The following is a 22,353-nucleotide window of genomic DNA, read 5'->3' as shown; positions in this document are numbered from 1 at the left end:
TATTTTTATATATTTTTTAATAAGAATTAAAAGATAATTAAAATACAAATTATAAGAATTAAAAAAATTATTTTCAAATTATAAAAACTAAAAAAAATTAAAATATAAATGATAAGACTAAAAAAATTATTTTTAAATTATAAGAACTAAAAAAAATTAAAATATAACTTATAGAAATAAAAAAAATATTTTCAAACTACAAAGACTACAAAATTAAAATTAAGAATCATGATAAATTACTAATTTATCCTAATAATAATAATAAGCAAAACCCTTGTGCCAGCTCCAACCAGATTGTTATTGCACATTCTTAATTTCTTATGATACCCCCAAGAAAAAGAAAATGACCCTTTTTCAGTTTTCTCTTATCTCTGTCTTTCCTTCTATCGAGACAGACACATTCGTACTAGTTTCATTTTTGGTGTCTTAAGTCATTGTTCCTCTGCTCATTTTGGGTCCACTGTAAGAGGGTGTTGTGTTGGGTTACCCTCTCTCTCCATCTGCATTGTCTCTGGCTGTTAGTGTTATCATACCAGGTGCTATCTAGTATCATTCTGTGAAACTAAACTAACAATTATAGGCTTCTGGGACTCCCTTTTCACTTGCAGTTTCCTTGGCTTTTGCAAGTGCTGAGGAGGTTGGGGAAGAAGCTGTGACAACCAAAAAAAAATGGGACTTTAAGTTTCTACGTGATAAAGTTTTCACCTTTCATGATTGTGTTGTGAGGACCCAAATCTGTAGAATTTGAGGAAATTGGCTGGAGGGTTTTTTTTTCTGTAATTTTACCAGAAAGTGTTTGCTTGCAACTTGGAAAGCATAAATCTTTTTGAATGCTTCCCTCCATTTGAGACTACAGAACTGTGGGAACTGTTTCATTCTTTTTTATAATCATCAGGGTTAGTACTGCACTAAGGTTTGAGGGTGAAGGAAAATAGAGGAGGTTGAGGTTCATTTAGTTTCTCTTTTGAGCACAATGGATTTTGTTTTAGGATGGTGATGGTCCCTGTGCGATTGTGAAGTTCTGGATTCTGTGTTGTTCTATTTGTAGTAGCATCATCAATCATTATAATCCTTTCTCAAAAGGGGTTTGCACTTTGCAGTGTTGTGTGATTAGATTTAAGAGTAATAAATAAATCATACAGCTTTTATGAAGAGGGTGTAATTGATTGTGGTGGTTGAAGGGTCTAGTTTAATTGAAGAAGAAAAAGGTTGATATGGCAGCAAAGCTCCTACATTCTTTAGCAGATGACAACCCAGATCTGCAGAAGCAGATAGGATGCATGACTGGGATTTTCCAACTCTTTGATCGCCACCAAGTTCTCACGGCTCGCCGCATCAGCCAGAAGAGGCTTCCTTCTGGTATTCACCATAGTATGAACATGTTCAATTTTACTAATTCAGTTGTGTTTTCTGTCTCTAATTTTTCCTCCTTGACAATCTCTGAAATGATTTTACATTTGAGCCGTTGACTTTTAGAGATGATTTTGATTACTGATGGATTTATCACATTGATGCCAAATTGCCAATCTTGTATCAGTGTTAGTTGGATATAGTTTACTTTTTATTTTTTTTTATTAATTAGCATCTGACTGGTTATTCAAGGTCTTCAGAGTTTGGAAAGGAGAGGGGGGGGGGGGGGTAGGATGTGTTGCTTTTTTTTTTCTTTTCAATTTTTCTCTGTATTCAATAAAAGTATAAGGTGTGGATAAGATGCTTGTGAGAAACTATTTAAAGAGATTTCATTTCTTGTTTTTTATTGTAAGTTCAATCTGAATCATTTTTGTTGTTGTATACGGTGATCCTCTCTGTGAAATGGTCAGTTCATGTCATTTGCATCACCATTGTTGGTTCTTGGTCATATGTTTCAGTTTCATTAGAGTTGAGTATTTGCCAACTTGCATCTAATGCTTAAGTTTTCCTTAGGTAATTCGCCCTTCAGTGATGGCAGCTTGGAAAGAGATTCTGATAATATACTCCATCGACAAACAGCAACTGTAAGAACCTTCTTTTCTCCCTCGTTTTCTACTTTTCTTTAGTTAAAATTGATTGAATTACGCTTTAAAGTGAAGCATGATTGCTTGTTGCCATATCATAAATCCATTTACTGATTCTATGGTATATTATCCATCGTTTATGAGTGAATTTGACTTGAGAATGTTTTAATTCCTCAGAATCATTTTCAAGATTTAACATCTCCTTGGTCCTTCTGCACAATCATCTGAATTCTTTTATATTTTTTGATAAATTTCATGTACAGATACTTTCTAATGCTGATGCATGTTTTTGTAACTATCATGCAGTATTAAAAAAATGCACAGAAACTAGACTTATGAAGCATATTGAATTCATTGCAGGATACTGACAAGGGTGTAAATGAAAGGCAAAGAATTTCTACTGAATCATCAAGAGCATCGTTCTCTTCTTGTTCATCATCGGTGTCCTCTCTGGACTGCAAGGCTGAAGCAGAGGCTACATATGACCGGATTCTTTTTCCTGAAACTCCTTCAAGGGATGCAGCTATGAACCAATCAACCACCTCTCCCCATTTTGGATATAACTCCCTTGACCTGAGGGATGTGGTGAAAGATTCAATGTATAGGGAAGCCCGTGGACTGTCAGTGAAGACTACAGCCAAAGAGGAATCTGCCATTAATGCCGCAAAGCACAGGGATTCACCACGACCTATTCAGTTGTCCAAATCTGTTGATGGATCTTACAGAGTTGGAATAGATGGGAAACAAAGTGTGCCTATTGATCTAAAGGAGTCCATCCGAGTCCTTGCTAAACTTAGAGAAGCACCTTGGTATTATGTAGAAACTAAAGAACTTCCGAGATCATCACATGAATCAAAAGATGGACACTGGAATTCCATCTCAAAGGATGCTCCTTGGTTTCCTTATGAAGGTAAAGAAACAAGCCGTTTATCTTTTGAATCACGAGAGACCATCAAATCCACACCAAAACTAAAAGAGCTTCCTAGACATTCACTGGATAGTAAGGAAGGTTCATTGCACAGTTACAGCACTGACTCAAAAGCCACTCACCACTCAAGAAACATTTACAGTGGCACCTCCACCTCAAATGACAAATTTCCTACCCTACAACAGCCTTCGGCGACCCCAAGTCGTCCACCTAGTATTGTGGCAAAATTAATGGGCTTGGAAGGTTTACCGGATTCCTCTTTGGCTGGTGATGCTCAGTCAAGTTCAACTGAAACTTACTCAGCTCAAGATAATGGTCAATTTCGAAGACCATCTAAAAATGGACTCATGAGGCCACTCCGACTTTCTAATTCTCCAAAGATCTCTTTGAAAGACCCAACTTCCCCAAGGCGAAAGAATCCTGATCTGGTTATGAAACCCATCTCAAGTTCAAGGGTTCCCATTGAACCAGCACCATGGAAGCAGCAAGATGGAAATCAAAGCTCCCAGAAACCTAATTTAAGGGGCATAAAAGCTCCAGCGAGAGCACCGGATTCCTTTCCTTCTGTTTATAGTGAGATAGAGAAGAGATTGAAGGATCTTGAGTTCAAACAATCTGGAAGGGATCTTCGAGCATTAAAACAGATACTTGAGGCAATGCAAGAAAAGGGACTATTAGAGAGCAGAAAAGTAGAACAAGCTCCAAATGTTGTTGGAAGTCAAAGTGACTATGAACCAAAAGCTACCAATCAAAATCAGAATACCAGGTCAGTAAGGCAACAAAACACTCAGAGAAACAATTTTCTATCTTCCACAGTCAAGGGATCTGACTCAGCAAGGGCTTTTGAATCCCCAATAGTGATAATGAAACCGGCAAAACTTGTTGAGAAAACTGTGATTCCTGCTTCTTCAGTCATTCCAATTGGTGGCCTTTCTGGTTCCCAGAAATACCAGATTGGTGGTGTATATGTAGATAATAATAAAACTGGTACATCTACTACTCGGGTAGCAAACGATCAGTCTCCCAGAAACATTCATCGGGATGCTTCTGCCAGTTCCATTGATAAGAAAGCAAGTAGTAGTAAGACTACAAGACCTGTACAATCTCAATCCAGGCCTCAACAACTTCCAAAAGAAAATAGCCAAAGTTCAGTGAAGCACTCAAGATCTGTGAGCCCAAGATTGCAACAGAAGAAGTTGGAGTTAGAGAAGCGGTCTCGTCCGCCTGCCCCACCATCGGATTCAAACAAACCCAGAAGACAATCTGGTAAGAAGGCAACGGAATTGGGTTCACCAGGTGGAAGACAAAGACCCAAATCCCTCAACTTACCGCATGGTGATGAGCAACTGAGTGAGATCAGCAATGAATCAAGGAGTTTAAGTTGCCAGGGGGATGGAGTTTCTCTGCAATCAGACAGTTTAACTGTCAACTCAAAGATGGATATGGAAGTCACAAGTAGTTTACGAACTGTTGAAATTGATGACAGCCGAAGCCCATCCTTGAAGGCTGCAAAGCGATTGATTTCAGAGACAGTGCAGAAAGTAGGAGTCATTTTTATCTCTTTATAATCAATCTTTCTGATTAGCTCAATATGATAAAATATTAAATTTTAGCAAATAGCTTATTCCTTTGTTTAATGTACCAGAAATCAACTCCAAGGTTGGATGAGGAGGAGACAGTTGCAGAACTTGCAACAGATGCCCCGGAACATCCTAGTCCTATCTCAGTTCTTGATGGCTCAGTGTACAGAGATGATGTGCCATCCCCAGTAAAGCAGATATCTGAAGATTCAAAAGGTATAGTTTCAGTCTTCTAAATAAAGAAAAAAAGATAAGATACATATCATGTCTGAGGACTATACTAAATAAAATCATAGTACAAGTTCTTGTTTCAGTCAGTTCATCTTCCTGATGCATTGCAATTTTGTATATAAAGAGAACTCTTATCCTTCTTCTTTTTAAATTGTTCTTAATGAGGGAATGACAAGTGATAACAATCTGCGAATCTAAGTTGTGATCAAGCTTGCATTGGCACTTGTGCATGAAAATAAATGTAAGATTTGTCTCCTAGAAATGATATTGCTTTCTATTGGATCACTAGTTTTTCAGCAAGCCTCAAGTGATTTGAAGTGTATGTGCGTCAAGAGTTAGTCACTGTCAAATGTAAGAATGGTATTGGTACCAGCTACAAAACAAGCACATGCATTAGACATAATTGAAATTGTTATGTTGGCCTTGTACATTTTTCCATGCTTAATTTGCATTTCCTGAAATTCGTCCCAAAGATTTGACCGATAGATATTTCTTGTATGTATCATATGATTGTCCAAAAGTATGTGATTTTTTTCACCTATATAATTATAAAATCAAATTCTGCAGGTGAGGATGCTCAAGAATCCAAAGAAAATGAGATTAAAGATCAGTGGAACCCTGAAGATAGCCTTTCATTTAACAGCACTGGACCCCTAGAGATCAATCGCAAGAAATTACAGAACATAAATCACCTTGTTCAGAAGCTTCGACGACTGAACTCCAGTCACGATGAAGCTAGAATCGATTACATCGCTTCCCTGTGTGAAAACACAAATCCAGACCACAGATACATCTCCGAAATATTATTAGCTTCAGGTCTCTTACTCAGAGATCTGAGTTCCGAGTTGCTGACATTTCAACTTCACTCGTCTGTTCATCCCATTAACCCCGAGCTATTCCTTGTCTTGGAACAGACCAAGGCAAGTAGTCTGCTTTCAAAAGAAGAAAGCATCCCAGGAAAAGACGCTAATTCGAAGCTGAACAAAGAGAAATTTCACAGGAAACTCATCTTTGATTCTGTGAATGAGATTCTTGGCGCAAAATTCAGCTCCTCCCCCGAGCCATGGATTCAACCTAACAGTAACAGACTCACCAAGAAAACCTTGAGTGCTCAAAAGCTTCTTAAAGAACTATGCTTTGAGATTGAAAAGATTCAAGCCAAGAAGACAGAATGCTCCTTAGAAGAGGAAGATGATGGTCTGAAAAATATTCTGTGTGAAGATGTTTTGCATGGCTCAGAAAGTTGGACAGATTTTCATGGTTACTTACCTGGGGTTGTTTTGGATGTTGAGAGACTGATATTTAAGGACTTGGTAGATGAGGTTGTGATTGGTGAATCAACAGGTTTGCGAGTCAAGTCATTGGTTAGGCGCAGGAAGCTATTTGGAAAGTAGTTTGTTCAATTCTTCCCTTTTTCTCACTGATATTAGATCCATATAAATTTTCTTGTCATTTGCTTATAAAAAAAATTTCTTGTGTCAAGGCATATAAGTTTGCTTGTTAGAGCTTTGATTATTAATTTTTTTTTTTTTGCTAAGGTGTAAAGAAATTTGAGTTACCATGGATTTGTGGCATACATAACAATACATAAAAACTAAAAATTCCTGTTGTGAAACATCTTTGTGTTTCTCAGTTTCTCTATTCACCCATATTGAGTTACATGCCATGAATGCGTTACAACTTACTATTCCATGCCACATAATGATGCAATAATAATACAACATGTTTTCATTGTACACTATAGAATGTTTGTACCAGTAGGGATGCTTACATCCATCTTTCTGATCTTATGGTTTATATTTCATAGAAAAGAATGAGAGAAGCTATTATATGTCTAATAACTAGGTTTTTTTCAAATTTGTGTATGCATTAAACAATCTAATAAAGCAACTTATATAGCCAGGTTAGATAAGAATAGGGACCCACCATTGAGTACCAAGTATCAACTACCTAGTCAGGGGTGTTGCTTTGTGCACCAGACATATTGTTTGTGTACCAACAATATTACGATATTCCAAAAATACGTGTGTCATCTTTCTTTTAGCTTTTTCTTTCACGTTGAGTCATTCATTCATTCATTTTGTTGGTTTCATCGCGTTCGTTTATTCTCATGAGAGGAGAGGTCCATTGTGTCTGCTTTGGTCGAGGTGAAAGTCTTACAGAGGAACATCAGCAAATGGTGGTTGTGGTGGTGGTTGGTGTGGTTGTTAACGGTAGAGGTAAGCTACAACCTGTCTTTGATATTTTTTTTTTCTGTGTTTAAAACTTACGGATTATGAATATGTAAGTAACATACGGATTAATAATCCATAAATAACATACGGATTAATAATCCGTAAGTTACTTATGGATTAGCAATCCGTAAGTACCATACAGATTGATAATCCATAAGGTTCTTAAGTTTAAAAACCGTAAGAACCTTATGGATTGTCAATCTGTAAGTAACTTACAGATTATTAATCCGTAAATAATTTTTTTTAGTTTTTTTTAAAATTTGTTTTATTGTTTATTTTAAATGTAATTAGTATTATTATTTTAAATATTTTTAAATAAGTATAGTTTGATAATTAATTTGTAAGTATTTGTTTTTATATTTTGAAATTGGTATTATTTGTAAAATAATTTAGACTTATAAGTTATTTGAGTCTTTGTGCTTTAAAATTGGTTGTTTTTAGTGCTTATAATTTGATGGATTACAATTAAGTTCAGTAATATTATTTATTTTAATATATATGGTTAGGTCATTAATTTTTATGTATTATATGGTTATGAATTTTAAGTAGAAAAACTTGATGCTATTGGTTTTTTTAATATATATGGTTATCAATTTTAATGTTATATATTATTAAATGTAATAAAAAAAAAATAAAAATTGTGTGATAGTATATGTATGGTGTGGTTAGGGGTCGTTTGTTTGTCATTGAAATTTTTGAATGTTTTGTTAAGATGGACGAAGATCAGTGGATGCATGACAGTATAATGTCTGAAGAAGTTGATACGAATGAACAAAATGAAGATGAAGCTGGTGTGAAATCAGAACATGTTGATTGTTCTGATGCCTTCAATACTTCTCAAGTATTAATATGATTTTTTGTTGTTAAAAGTTAATGAATGTCTCTTGAAGACTAAAGATGTTTGGATTGCATTGTAGGTGTTTGCTACCCATGATGATGTTTTGAATTGGGCTCGAGTTGTTGTTTATGAAATTGGTTTTGTGGTAGTCATTATAAGATCAAACACAAATACTGGTATGAGAGGAAGGACGTCATTTGTTGTAATTAGTTGTGAAGAGAGTGGTTGGTATAGGGCTAGGAAGAAAGATTTGGTAAGAACAGATACTAGTAGTAGAAAATGTGGGTGTCCCTTTAAGCTGTGTGGGAAACCAGTGGTTGGAGGTCAATGATGGATGATGAAGTTAATTTGTGAGAGTCACAATCATGAATTGGTCAAGTCATTAGTTGACATCAATACGCTGGTTGATTGACTAAGGATGAAAAGATTATTATTACTGATATGACAAAGTCAATGGTGAAACCAATAAATATTTGCTAACGTTGAAGGAGTACAATGCTAATAGTTATACAACAATCAAGCAAATATACAATGCAAGAAGTGCATATCGTTCTTCCATAAAAGGCAGTTGTATTGAAATGCAACAACTAATGAAGCTTCTTGAACGTGATCAGTATATTCATTGGCATAGATTAAAGGATGAAGATGTCGTACGTGATATCTTTTGGTGTCATCCTGATGCAATGAAGCTATGCAATGCCTGTAATTTGATATTTTTGATAGATAGTACCTACAAAACAAACAGGTACAAACTTTCGTTACTTGACTTTGTTAGTGTCACACTAACATGGATAACATTCTCTGCTGGTTTTTCCTATTTGGAGGGAGAACGTCTAAATAATGTTGTTTGGACCCTAGAATGATTTCGAGGTCTATTTCTCAAACGTGATGCCCTCCCTAGAGTTATTGTTACTGGCAGAGATCTAGCATTGATGAATGCAGTGAAAATTGTATTCCCTGAGTGTACCAACTTGTTGTGTCGGTTTCACATTGATAAGAATGTGAAGGCAAAGTGTAAATCCCTTGTTGGTCAAAAAAATGTATGAGATTATGTTATGGAAGCCTAGGGGAGTTTAGTTGATTGTCCTTTTAAGGAAGAGTTCGATGAGTGCCTTAAGAAGTTTGAAATTGTTTGTTCACCATGACAAATGTTTATTGACTATGTCAACCAAACATGGATAATTTTCCACATAGAAAGATTTGTTAAAGCTTGGACGAATAAAGTGATGTACTTAGGAAACACAACTAACATGTATGAAAATTGTTAACTTTTTTTTACTTAGGGTTTAGGACTTAATGGATAAAAATAGTTGTCTTTGTTTATTTTTTTGTGTGTATTTCATATGCAGGGTTGAATATGCTCATTGGACCTTAAAAAGACTACTACAAAATAGTCTTGGAGACCTATGTAGTATTTGGGAAGCAATGAACAAAATGATCACGCTACAACACACTAGCATATTTTGAGACAAGTACATATGTGGTTGGACATGTTTTTAAAGTTACCTTATACAAGAAATTACTTGGCATGATATCAAAGTATGCTTTAAACCAAATTGCTACTGAGTATGAGCATGTGAGTTATGTTGGTATTAACAGTTCTCGTTGTGGATATCTAATGAGAACTACTCATGATCTTCCTTGTGCATGTGAGCTAGCTAGATATGTTGTCAGTAGTATACCTTTGGGTGTATGTTTTGGCGGAGGCTAAGTTTTTTAGACCAAGGGTTATCTAAGCTCGAATTCAACATAACCGAAGAGATGAAAATCATATCCAAGAGGTTTAAAGAACTTGATGTTTGTGGCAAAGTTACTCTAAAGAATAAACTTCAAAAAATTGTCTACCCTAATCTAAACTCTATGTGTCCTCCTCTAGAAAAGGTCAAAACAAAAGGTGCTTAGAAGAAACCAATGACCAAACATCAAAGATCAACAAAGTGTGATTCGTCTTCCTGAGAGTATGTTGATATATTACATTTTGTGCAAAATAGTAATTTTTAATCAAACGTAATTTATCATCATCTGAGCAAACAATTCCAAGAAGGACTATGCCGATGTTGGATCAATTTCATCTATGCATTCATGATTCCATTGAAAATATTGTTGATGTCAAAATTGACTGTAACTGTGGATATTGTGCAATTGCTATCTTATTAGGTATGGGTAAAGATTCATGATCTTTGGTGTGCAACCTTTTGCTTAAAGAACTTGTTAAATGGTCTGATAAGTATATCAACCTACTTAGTGACATAGATAGATTTGAGGAATTAAAGCGGTTCCTTCTTGTTGATGGATTATCCGTGGTATATAATTTTTGTTATATTTTGTTGGATTAAATTTTGTTTAAATAAATGTAATTATAATTATTACTTGCAGGTTACCATGGATAAATGGATGAATATAACCGACATGAGATATGTGATTACATCAAGGTATAATGTTATCCTTGTTTCTCTTTCTCTCCAACAAAGCATGACATTTTTTCCTCTTAGAAGTCAACCACCAACAAATTATTTTGTGCATCACATGATATGTATCAGTTATGTGTATGACAATCATTTTGTTCAGGTAAATGCATGATCATCCTTTTTTTTTTAATTTATGTATTAAATTGTGTTATAATAGTTTGAATGTGTATGTCCATATGTAACAGGTATTTCTAAGAGACTATTGTCCTTTACAGCCAATAACTTTGTTATGATCTACACATTGTCATCCTCAGACAAAACATTGACCAACACCATATATTCGTAGAATGCAGCCGTACAGAAATTTGTTGATGTTGAAAACAAACTATGTTGATTTAAGTGAAGATTGGACATTTAGTTACTTATGTAATTGTCATGTAATACAATATTATACACATGTTTCATTGGACGTTCATATAATTATCTATTTTACTTAACTTTCAAATTGTTTAGGGTTACTATAATACATAGGGCTTAATGTTAGATGTGTTATTAGGGTTTATTGTTACTTGAATATGTGGGGTTTAGTGATATGTAACTAATAATGGTTTAGTGTTACATCACAAGTTAGGGTTTACTAGTATGGTACTAACTAGGGTTTTTGGGTGTTTTAAAACCTAGGGTTTAGTGTTACATCACAACTTAAGGTTTACTATTATGTAACTAATATAAGGTTGAGTGTTGCGTTACAACATAGGGTTTACTTTTAATTCAAAACTTCAAGTTTAGTGTTAATGACTAATATAGGGTTTATGGTTTAATTTACGTAATAAATTAAAAAGTTCTCAAATAAAATTAAATAACAAACATTGTCTAATCATATTGCATACAAAAATCATATAAAACCTAATAAATTCTAAAGGTCTTTATGCGTATTCCATACGTCACCTTCGTCACAATCACACATATACATTGCATTCTTTAGTCACACCTCTAGCGATCCTTAGGCAATCTTCCATGATAGTGTATGCTTCTGTACCTTCTGTCACTATCCTTAGGTTGAGCAACCATTCCAATCTTTTACCTATTGCTTGGCAAGCCTCCTATGACATTGACAACAACGAAAAAGGTTTACACTTAATGCATGTTCAAAAAAAATTGAATAACATATTAAGTTAAAAATATATTTTACCACTGCATGTCGAGACTGCTTTACATGAGTAGGTGCATCCGCAACTACTTGGTCCATAGATGCTGCCGCCTCCGGGTACTAAGGAATATCTGGTTCAATAAATGTGTCATCGCGCATGATAGGTGGATGTCTGGGTGGATCCCTAGGCTGTGCCGGACTCATGAAGGGATGAGAAATCATGTAGAACCACTTTATGTAGTCTGCTGCATATTGTATAAGCGCAACACATATCTGACCTACCGATGCAAGGTATTCAGAAAACTAAATCCATCTATCATTAATATCTTATATGCAAAATGTTGACGCAACAAGGTGTGGAGGAATGATCTACACATACCCAAATTATCTTATAACCCTCTTCGATCAGTGTATGACAATAGATGGACCCCATCTGATAACTCCAAAAAATAAAGAAATAAGCTTGAACTCTCTGAATGCACGGTGGTCACCATACGGAATCCAACACACAACATCAAACGTCAATCTATCCAAATGCTTACAATACATCGATACTGGTAATGCCTTCCCAGACTTCCAACGGTAGGCACGCGATTTCCTCTCATCAAAATCTTCAGCAACAATACACGAAGCAATAGAAGGAAAATGCTCGTAGATCTAATACTACACATATTATGAAAACAAAAAAAAATTCAAAACAATAGTCAACATAAAATACATAATAGAAATAAAAAATTAAATTCAATTTCTAATTACTTGTAAAAGTGTGATATATCCTACAAGTTGCTTAACATTGCTCTTAGACGCATCATTCAAATTGTCATACATATGGACTAGGGCGGCAGCTCCCTATGCGTAGCTTCCACTCTGGGTGAGGTCACGAAAGGCGTTCAAGAGTACCACATGCACATGTGTGGCACTCTTGTTAGAAAAGAGAGTGCAACCTACCAGATACAACAACTATGCTCGAGCCGCTACAGTCCACTGTGTTGCATCACATTTGCTACGATAAATGTCTCGCAACCACGATAGCCGAACATACGCCCCATGGCATTGTACTGTTTTAGCTCTTGCTTCAGCTTTATTAACTTTAAGCAATTCAACTAACAACAACACGACTTCGGAAATATGAAGAGGCTTGAAGCTATGGAAGGCACCTATGATGGGCAGATGAAGCAACGATGCCACATCATCGAGGGTGATAGTCATCTTTCCTACAAGAAGATGAAAACTACTTGTTTCCTTATGTCACCTATCCGCAAAAGTCAATATAAGTCCCTAATCGCCAGTGTCCAATGAACATGCGATCAAAGGACTTAATCCTATGGCATCCACTAAGATTTCAATCTCTAGAGTAGGCCTACCAAATTTCTCAACCTTTCTTCCATGGGAGTATAACTTCAATTCAGGACGTTCCTGAAAATCAAAATTTAAATCATTTCAACAATAATAACAAATACTTACAAAAATATTATTTATTTAAAAATATAAATACATATTCATTCCAAACAGTCACTGCAACATAATGAGCATAGTCAGTTAGAACTGATGTGTCGTGGGGCTCGCCTGGAAAACCCTCGACATCAGGAACTACATCATTAGAAGCTGTTTCTTGATGTTGTTCATGGACCTCATCAGCTGCATCATCCACATGGTGAACATCCTCATCAATAGGTGTAACTTCCCATTGCTTACGTGCAGATGTTGTGGGCCTTCGCCGTTGGGGGCATCATCAGCATCACAAGTCACTTCTCTCCCTAAGGCTTTTCCTAGAACTCTGCCTAAAGCCCGACCAAAACATATGGTTCTAACCATAATCTGCACATTGAAATAGTCATAACAATTTATGTAAGCATTCAAACAATACTTCAATCAATTACTATTTAATAATTCATAAATAAAAACTTATTTATTTTCTAAATATCTTTTTTTATTAGTTTTATATATTCATAAATGCATATAGAAATAATTTTTCAAATAGATAGAGTTCACATAACTAATTTTTTAAATATCTTTGGTTTTTATTTCTATGAAATCACTATTTCATTTTTCAACAAATTACTATCACAATAACTTTAATTTTTATTTAACTAATGAAAAAGTTTTAATTTTATACTTCAAAACACTATTTATATAAATATTTAATATTAAGAATGTAATAATATATATACCTCTATATCAATAAAGAAATTGTAATTTACAAATTTACTTTTTCCTTTTAAACTAAATTGTGAAGTATATACTAATAAAAATTTGGAATTTATGATATATAGTAAATTTATAAATATATTTGATAATACCAAATATAAATAAACTATTTCTATTTTTTACAAAATATTAAATTACAATAATATATATACATTGTTTTTTGAATAAACAAACTACTTGTTTATTAAAAACCAACTTAAAAAAAACAAATATAATTAATTACATTAAAAAACCAAAAGAATATACAACAATGTTTATTTATTACAAATTAATTATTATAATAAAATATTAATATATTTATAATTTTAAAAAAATTAAAACAATAATTTTTTCTTTAAATTTTAACTTTTAAAAAATAAAAGTTTACGGATTGATAATCCGTATAAGTTATATGAATTAGCAATCCGTATGAGTTATACGGATAATCCATATAACTCACACAGATTGGCAATCCGTATGCGTCATACGAAATTCCCAATCCACAACACAATCAGACAAACAGAGGGGTAGGGAGCATGACCATTTATGGTGGAGACAACAGCAGGGCTGTCACTGACAACATGACGACGACGGAGGGATGGATGACGTGGATTCACGGCATGATGGTGAAGCTCTGAAATCGTAGACGAGGATGATGAACAGTAGCATAAGCACGATAAAGGAGGAGGCTGAGGGAGAAAACTTTTTAAATTTTTTTACTGAAAGGCATTTTTACCACTTCAGTAAAATTATTAGGTGCACCAACAATTCTAATGGGTGCACAAAGAAAAACCCCTAGTCACTAGTTGAAAGAACCTTTCATGGGCTATCTATATTAGAAGCCCAATAACAAATATTTATCATGTAGTGTTATATTTATTTAATGATTCAAGAAATTTATCCTTAAATAATTGATTGATTCTAATGTATCAATAAATAACTCAATAGGGACTAAAGATGGGAAAATAGAGTTTTAAAGAGACAAAAATTAAAAAGATGCAAACTTATAAGAATTAAAAAATAAGAAAAAAAAACTTATAAAAACCAAAATTAAAATAAAATAAAATAACTCAAACTTACCGGACTAAACATTAACATAAAAACTTACAAAATCAAAATTGAAGAAACACATACATACAATTTATTAGATTAAATTCATATTTAAGTCTTCAACATTTCTCTAATAAATTCTAGTAAAATATATTAACTGAAATCTCAAACTAAAAATTTCAAAGGAAAGTGTGGTGGGACGTCTCATTCTCAAGTTGGTAGGATTTATATGAATTTAAAGAACAGTGTTAAGATCAGAGTGATATAGAATATTTTTTTTTAACAAGGTGATATTGAATATGTTAAAGTATGAAATCCTAAAGATATCATAGTAAAATGTAGAATTAAATATGATTTTTTTCCTCCAAATATTAATCCATATTAAATTTGATCCTCCAAAAATTGTGACGTGAATGCCACATCAAGATTAACAATGGAGGACAAGGATGATAACATGGTAAACTTTTAACAGAAAAAAATAATAGAGTTTGAGAAAAGACTTGAAAGGAAAATTTAAAAAATTTAAGAAACTAAATGCAATGAAATTATATTTGGAGGACCACAACTAATATTGATGGATATTTGGAGGTTCATGAAAGAAACCTCAAACTATGAATTTTCAAAGGAGCTAGAGCGTGGAGGTTCTCATTCTCAAATTGCTAGGATTTATATGTATTTTAAAAAGAAGAGTGTGAGAATGAGAATGATAGTGAATGTGTTATACTAGAACTTCTCAATATATTTGCAGGGAGTGACTCATTAAATCTGCAGTCACGTGGTGTAGATTGTTCAGAAGTATGCCCTTTGTGCTAATCAGATTTCTTGTCACAGTTTTATCACGTGTCCAGCTAATATACATGGGTTGATGGGAACACCTGGATTTAAGCCAAAAATAGGAGAACTTGCTGTAATGCTGCATATAGTGCCCTAACTTTTCCTCAGCTAATGTTTGATTTATTTCGTTCTTTAACCCATGCGAGCAATGGTTTTTTGGAGCATGTGGAGACGCAGATAGGATAAACTCTTTATGAGACTTATTTTTTTAAAAAAATATTTATTTTTATAAGATTTTATTTCAATTATCTTATGTATTAATTACTTTTTGACAAATTTTCCTAAATTATTCTTTTCTCTCTCCTATAAAAATTAGAAAAAATGAATAAGTTTCCAATAAAAATAAGGATAAATTTAAAATTATATATTATAATTAAAAACAAATTTAATATTAATAAATAAACAAATTATTTTTAAAATAAATTTAAATTAGTTAATTATGTTAATTAGGGACAAGCAGTTTCTAAGAGCTCTCTTATCCACAGAGCTGATGTGTTCTTCCAAGATTGTTTCAAAGCTAGTGAATCATAATGGTAATGTGGTTTCAAAAGCTGAATGAATAAACTCATAAACATGTGTCTGAAGGTAATCGGGGAGAAGCATTTTGCGTTGAAGTTTGCTGCTTCAATAGTATTGAAGAATGTGCATTTTGAGATGGGTAATATAGGAGTAGTAGATAAAATAAATAAGGTGGTTGCTAATTAATGTCTTTAGAATAAGTATTTAGTGTGAAAATGATAAGAAAATGTATAAAAGATTATCTACAAAATAATTTTTTATCTTTTAATAAAAATATTTTTATTTTTAGTTTTTTAATCAATGTCCTTAAAATATTTATTAGTATTTGTCATTAAATAACGCATATATGTTAATTTCTCACAGTTGAACATTTCAATTTATGAATGTTGGATTTTACTGTCTTGTAACCAGAATTTTAGCATTGGTTTTACAAGGAGACAAGTTAATACGGGGTTACTCATGCTTTAGTAAAGGTGGCTTCATTTCATAACTTTTCAATATATAGATAAACGATTCAAAGTAAAAAAAAAAAAAAGAAATTTCTAAAGTAGATATATAGTGATCTCCTATAATACAATATCCTCTTTCTCTCTATGTATATATCAGAATAGTCATCTCGAATGAGATTTTATATGGAGAATTTTCTGAACCTTTTATTTCTAAATTGAATTTTAATATGTTTAAAAAAGAAATAATAAATAATTAAGAATAATCTTATGTCACATTATAAATTAATTATAAAAAATGAAAAAAATATGATTTTAGTTCCTATACTGTCATGAAATTTTATTTTTAGTCCCCATAATCTCATCATTTAATTTAATTTTTGTATTTTATAAATAAAAAAAATTCATTTTATAAATATGATTTTAGTACCTTCTCACATATGGTGTTGATGTTATTTCTTATATTGTCTATTTACCGTACGAATTCATGGAAGTAACGTTTAAGAAAAAAAACAAAAATATAAAAGAAGACGTAAGAATAAATTTGCAACAACAGTTAAAGAATGACGACGGAAAGAAAAAAAAACCCTTGATAGTGATTAGTGACGGTTCCATTATATTAAGAACTTTTTTTTAAAAAAAAATAAATTAAAAAAAGCACTTTGTTTGTCAAGTTAGATTAAAGTTGACGTTGTTTGAAAGAATTCTTGTGAGTAGGAACTAAGGATAAGATTTTTGTAAAATACAAGGATTAAATAGGATGATATGAAACTTTGAGGATCAAAATCCAATTTTTATGAAAGTATAGGAACTCAATATATTTTCCATGAAAAAAATATCAGTAATTTATATGTCTAAAAATATTTATTTATTATATTTTTTAATTATATATATATATATATATATATATATATATATATATATATATATATTCAAAAGTGTTTATTTGTTTTGTATAAAATTTAGTTATATAGAATAAACACATATCAGGTGCATTGCTAATATTTAAATACTAGTTATTTCTTTTGATACATTAATATTATAATAGGGAAAATTTAAAATAGAGAAATACTACTATTCAACAAAAGTGGTACTGTGCTATAAAAAAAAAGTGGCGTTGTGCTGTAAGAAAAAAAAACCAAAATATTGTTTTAGTCACGGATAAGGTAATTGTGATGTTCAAATCTCTCTAATGGCTATAGAAAAAAACAAAGAGAGCAGGTGATCTTTTTTATATTCATTTTTATATTTTAATTGATTAACATTATGAACATTTCATATTAAATCATTTGATAAATTCAAGAATTCATATAATAGTTCAAGGATTGATACAATAGTGTAAGGTTATTCTATAGGTTGTTCTACCTTTATATGAGTGGAAACTATTACAGAGAGAATTTATATTTAATTTTTATACTATACCAAAATTTTCTTATGTGACTGATAATAATACATGGCGAATGATGCTACAATGAATTAGAAAATATTTTGTTCTATAATCATTAATTGATAACAAAGTATTTTTTTATAAGTTTATAACCTTGAAAACATATGGATAGTTGATATAATTTTTCTATGCAATATGGAGTGTTCAAAATTGTGAGATTAGTTTTCCAGTTAATAGGCATGAAAAGTTGTAAATCTCTATGGTTTAAGTAGTTATTTATCCGTGTGAACGGGTCGTCTTGATTTTTACATATTTTTAAAAATAATTTATGTATATCACAATTTGTTAATTTCCTTAAAAATTAATATTAGATATACATTTATTGCTTACGACAATAAAAAATAAAAACTTGAATGTACATAAGAATGATAGAGTACGAATTATTGACCTAGATAATGTTGCATAAATTGTATTAAAATAGTAACTTGAAACATATTTAAAAAGTTAGTCTTACAGTAACAAATATCTCTAAAAGTTTTAATAAGAAAATACCAGCAAAAGTAACAAAATATATTTAGAAATAATCTCAGAGATATTTCTTATTTCATTTAAAATATTTATAAAATTGGATGATAAATTTATGTTTAATTTTTTTAGAAAGGATTTAACTCATGTTTAATTAAAATAGATTTTATAATTTTGAAATGTGAAATGATAAAATAATTCAATTATTTTATAACTATATTAAAAATAAAAAATTATTAATTTTATAATATTTATATATAGTTTTTAAATAATGTTTCAAATAATTTAAAGTCTAATATTTAATGAAATTAAATGCAAACTTTTGAAATCCAATATTACTTACCGACAGGTTGATTTTGGAATTTAGATCGAATTCTTTAAATAAGGCCTTAATATGGATCCCGTGGTTGAAAGAGATCTTGCAAAAGTTAATGAATATTGATACATTATTATTTTATTCTATAATAGATAATTTATATTTCATTACTAAGATGAATTGTTATAGAATTTTATAGTATTACTTTTGACCCGTCAAAAGAAAATGTATTGAGTTAAAAATAATAATAATACTTTTGTCTGAATATTTCAATAATTTTTTCGTGAAGGATTTATAACAATATTTTGTCGAAAGCATGTTAAAATTAGTGTCCCCTATAATGACTATACTTCATTCAAGTGAAATTGTCTCCCAGAAATAATACATGCGGATTCTAATATAAAAATATCTATATTTAATTAAAATTATTATTGATGAATTAATTTAAAATAATTTTTTGTAATAAAAATATATTTAATACATTTAATTTATATATATATATATATAAATTTAACATTATTAAACTAGAGTCAAAATATTATTTTGTACTTTTTTGAAGCAGTTGCAACAAATACATTAACTAAATGATTAACTAAATGATTTTACAGATTGAAAAATAAAAAGAAGAAAGATTGTTGAGTATTACGTATGAAGTTTTGTTAAATACTCAGTGAAGTTGATTTATTGTTTATAATGGTGATACTTGATTTGAATATGATTGTCTTTGTGAATAATTTTTGTAATCGAAAATACGTTTAAATATATTGTTTGGTCCTTTGAATTTGAGTCATTTGTTTTTTAGTTCTTTAAATTTTAATTTTTTAATTTTTTGAATTCCACAAAATGTTGTTTTTAATCATGTATTGTTGAGCTAGAAATGGAATAAGAGATTTGTGATTTATAATAACTTTTTATCGTCAAAATTTGGTTTTTACTTTATATTTTAAAGTAGGCTTCAGAATTGTTAGTAAAAAATTTAAAAACCTATTAACATCTTTAAAAATTATTTCAGTTTTTTTTATTGACTAGATTATATTAGCTAAAAATCGTCCAAAATTTGTGCTTTAAAATAAAAAATAAAATTCTTACAGTAAAAAATGTCAAAATTTCTAAAAAAAAATTGTTTCATTCACGTTTTACAAAAGGATTAAAAAGATTATTTTATGAATTTCAAGAACTAAAAAAACAACTTCAATTTTGGAGGACTAAAAAAATATGACTTATATTTGAGCGACTAAAAATATATTTAGTGGAGTTATTTAAAATTGTTTTGTGATGAAAATACATTTAATAAATTTACTATAATATATTTATGTAAAAAAGTTAACATTATTATACAACTATTTATTCGAAAAAAATATTGTATTTACAGTCATTAAACATAGAGTTAAAATATTACTTTTGTAATAAATATATTAAGCAATTAGATTGAAATTAATTGTTAGTATAAACAATTTTAAATCATAAAATAAATATTATTAAAAAAAAATAAGTATGAAATTATTTTATATGATTTCTAAGTAAAAATGATTTTATAGGATTAAAATTAAAAAAAATGTATTGATCTTAAGTATGTAATTTTTTAAAATACCTAGAAAAATAGATTTGTCACCATAATGAACTTGACTTGAGCAAGGTTGTTTCCCATGAATGATACATGTGGATTTTATCATAAAAAACATTCAATTATTTTCATATATGAAGTTATTAAACAGAGTCAAAAAATTATTTGATAGCCAATGAGTAAAGCTTAGTTGACCACATGTTGATTTTGTGGTTAAGGACCTCTATTTGACCCCTGCATAATACACTCTTGGATAGAGAAGAGAAGCCTTTTAAGGCTAACATTCTTGAAAAGAAGGTGAGAAGCCTTAAGGCTAATTAAGTCTCAAACCAAGCGATTATGATTGTTGTTAATAAAGTAATATTATTTTGTAACAAATATGATAACTAATTAGATATAATTAATTAGAGTCAAAATATTATTTTATAATAAATATACTAACTTGATAGGTTTAAATTAATGCCTAGTATACAATTTCAGCTTCATATCATAAATATTATTTAACAAAATATTTATTGATGAAATTAGTTAAAATCATTTTATATAATATATAAGTAAAAATAATTTTACAGAAGTTAAAAGTTAAAAAAATAATCTTAGATTAGATATAAATTTGTGTGAAATACTCAAAAAAAGTATTTGTCAAAAAAATTAATGTTGGGATTGTCTCATGTAAATAATACTCGTAGTCTCTTCCATAATTAAAACTAATTTAATTTATGAAATTATTAATAAATTAATTTGAAAATATTTTTAGTAATGAAAATATATTTAGCAAATTAATTACTACATATTTATATAAAAAATTAACACTATTATATAAATATTAGTCACCAAAATTTTGGCATATGAAGATATTAAATAATACCCGCTCATCATAGTGTTATTTAACTTTAGGAAGATTGTCTCTGATAAATAATACTTGTTATCTCTCATAAAAAAATTAAAACTAACTTAATTTATTTATGATATTATTGGTGAAGTAATTAAAAATTATTTTTTACTAAAAATATATATTTAATATTTTTTTAATTTTTATTATATATTTATGTAAAATATTTAACATCATTGTATAATGATTAATCAACAAATTTTTTGTATATGAAATTATTGAACATAGAGTCAAAATTTTAATTAATTTTTAATACAAAATTTTAACATCATAATATAAATAAATAAATTAGTATTGAATTCAAAAAATCTAAATATAATTATTACGCACAAATAGCCATACAAGTTTCAATAAAAAAGACGTAAAATAAAAAAGAAAGAGGAAGAAATAAAAAAATAAAAGAAAATAACCTAAAAGAAAAAAATGGAAAAAGAAAAAATCTGGAAAAGAAGAAAGAAAAAATATTGAGTAACATAAATAATAAAAGGATTTTTTTATATAGAGAATAGATATAGAATAGAATAGAAAAATAAAGATCAAAGAAGGAAACAGCAGTGATAGTGTTCACTAAGAATTTTAGACAGAATAGGTAAAATAAATGAATAGATTATTGTTAGAAACTGGCCTCCGTAGCATAGTGGTAGTGCGTTCGCTTCGTAAGCGAAAGGTCGCGAGTTCGATCCTCGCCGGGGGCTTTATTTTTCATTTTCATATTTCCTAATTTTATATGTCTTTTAGTTTAACAAAAGAACCAAACAGGTGGGTCCATTGAACAAACTTCAAACTTATGTCTTTCGTATAAATCAACCAGGTCAAACGTTGAACCTAGTATGGTCATTATACGTGTTTTTCCATTGAACAAACTTCCAACTTATGTTCACGAAGAAGTTTGTTTCTCATAAAAATGGTGTATTGGAACTTATGTCAACGGATAGAAACGGTAAAACAAACAGCCTAACACGTTATGAATATTGTAAAAAAAAAAATACAAAAAGAAACTCTTTACGAATGATATAATGAATATATTCCGTTTTGGAATCTCATATCTTTTTGAACTTGAGAGGAGAATAAAATAACTATCTCATCACAAAATCTACGGCAAAATCATCAAATTGAGTCCATTTTACTTCATTTTTATTTACCAAGGAGGTCTGTTATTTTACTACAAAACTCTTACCTAAGGGGCATGTTCCACCAGAACGCGACACGTGACGTGACTTAGCAAGATGATGAGACAGGGGTGGAAGTGGTGGCCTACCAGGCGCGACCA

General features: G+C 30.6%; 1 protein-coding gene and 1 non-coding gene across 3 annotated transcripts; both read left to right on the top strand.

Moving 5' to 3' along the window:
- The first annotated feature begins 292 nt into the window (after positions 1 to 292).
- On the top strand, positions 293 to 6,350 carry LOC100805643 (protein LONGIFOLIA 2). Of its 2 annotated transcripts, none has more exons than XM_006581961.4 (5): positions 293 to 1,371; positions 1,924 to 1,994; positions 2,355 to 4,463; positions 4,568 to 4,718; positions 5,301 to 6,350. In XM_006581961.4, the coding sequence occupies exons 1-5, from the start codon at positions 1,215 to 1,217 to the stop codon at positions 6,125 to 6,127; spliced, it is 3,315 nt and encodes a 1,104-aa protein (XP_006582024.1). In that variant the 5' UTR covers positions 293 to 1,214; the 3' UTR covers positions 6,128 to 6,350. The 2 variants fall into 2 exon arrangements, with proteins under 2 accessions (XP_006582024.1, XP_006582025.1); XM_006581962.4 differs by having other exon boundaries at positions 326 to 1,359.
- Positions 6,351 to 21,706: 15,356 nt separating this feature from the next.
- TRNAT-CGU (transfer RNA threonine (anticodon CGU)) lies at positions 21,707 to 21,778 on the top strand. Its single transcript has one exon. It is a non-coding gene; the product is annotated as a tRNA-Thr (tRNA).
- The last annotated feature ends 575 nt before the right edge of the window (positions 21,779 to 22,353 follow it).

This window comes from Glycine max, chromosome 6, assembly GCF_000004515.6.
Source record: "Glycine max cultivar Williams 82 chromosome 6, Glycine_max_v4.0, whole genome shotgun sequence".
Taxonomy (NCBI): domain Eukaryota; kingdom Viridiplantae; phylum Streptophyta; class Magnoliopsida; order Fabales; family Fabaceae; genus Glycine; species Glycine max.
The sequence above is the reverse complement of the archived record's forward strand: the minus strand, read 5'-3'. Positions and strand labels throughout refer to the sequence as shown.

What these genes read in the sequence shown, in the direction of transcription:
- LOC100805643 (XM_006581961.4), top strand. Translation starts at nt 1,215, where the DNA reads ATGGCAGCAAAGCTCCTACATTCTTTAGCAGATGACAACCCAGATCTG. An exon ending in TCCTTCTGGTATTCACCATA is followed by an intron (nt 1,372 to 1,923) that starts GTATGAACATGT and finishes AGTTTTCCTTAG; the next exon opens with GTAATTCGCCCTTCAGTGAT. An exon ending in TCCATCGACAAACAGCAACT is followed by an intron (nt 1,995 to 2,354) that starts GTAAGAACCTTC and finishes AATTCATTGCAG; the next exon opens with GATACTGACAAGGGTGTAAA.